Here is a 242-nt window from a genome sequence, read left to right on the forward strand (position 1 = left end):
ACCGGTTGGTGCCGGACCCCTGTGTGGCTCCACCGACAGCTCCCAGCCCTGCTCCTCACCTCTGGGCACATTGTGGGGCAGGCAGGATGGCATCGGGCAGTGTCACCTTGCTGCGGTCGGCGGCTGCCCCACTGGTGTGGTTGAGTGGCCGGTTGGCAAAGAGGACATCATACTCCACACAGCACAGCAGGAAGGTGGAGAAGGTGACCACGAACAGGAACTGCCTGGGGGGTGGCAGGGGG

At 64.9% G+C, this 242-nt stretch overlaps 1 protein-coding gene across 1 annotated transcript in view; it reads right to left on the minus strand.

The window, feature by feature from the left end:
- The window catches only part of LOC104413200 (autophagy-related protein 9A-like), a gene marked incomplete at both ends in the record, with an annotated part of 1682 nt that extends 1456 nt beyond the window's left edge, over positions 1 to 226 (minus strand). The window contains 2 exon segments of the mRNA XM_010024127.1: positions 32 to 58; positions 60 to 226. Of these exon segments, the coding sequence (XP_010022429.1) occupies positions 32 to 58; positions 60 to 226 (194 nt within the window).
- Positions 227 to 242: the final 16 nt, after the last annotated feature.

Source organism: Nestor notabilis, unplaced genomic scaffold, assembly GCF_000696875.1.
Source record: "Nestor notabilis isolate BGI_N333 unplaced genomic scaffold, ASM69687v1 scaffold20391, whole genome shotgun sequence".
Lineage (NCBI taxonomy): Eukaryota > Metazoa > Chordata > Aves > Psittaciformes > Psittacidae > Nestor > Nestor notabilis.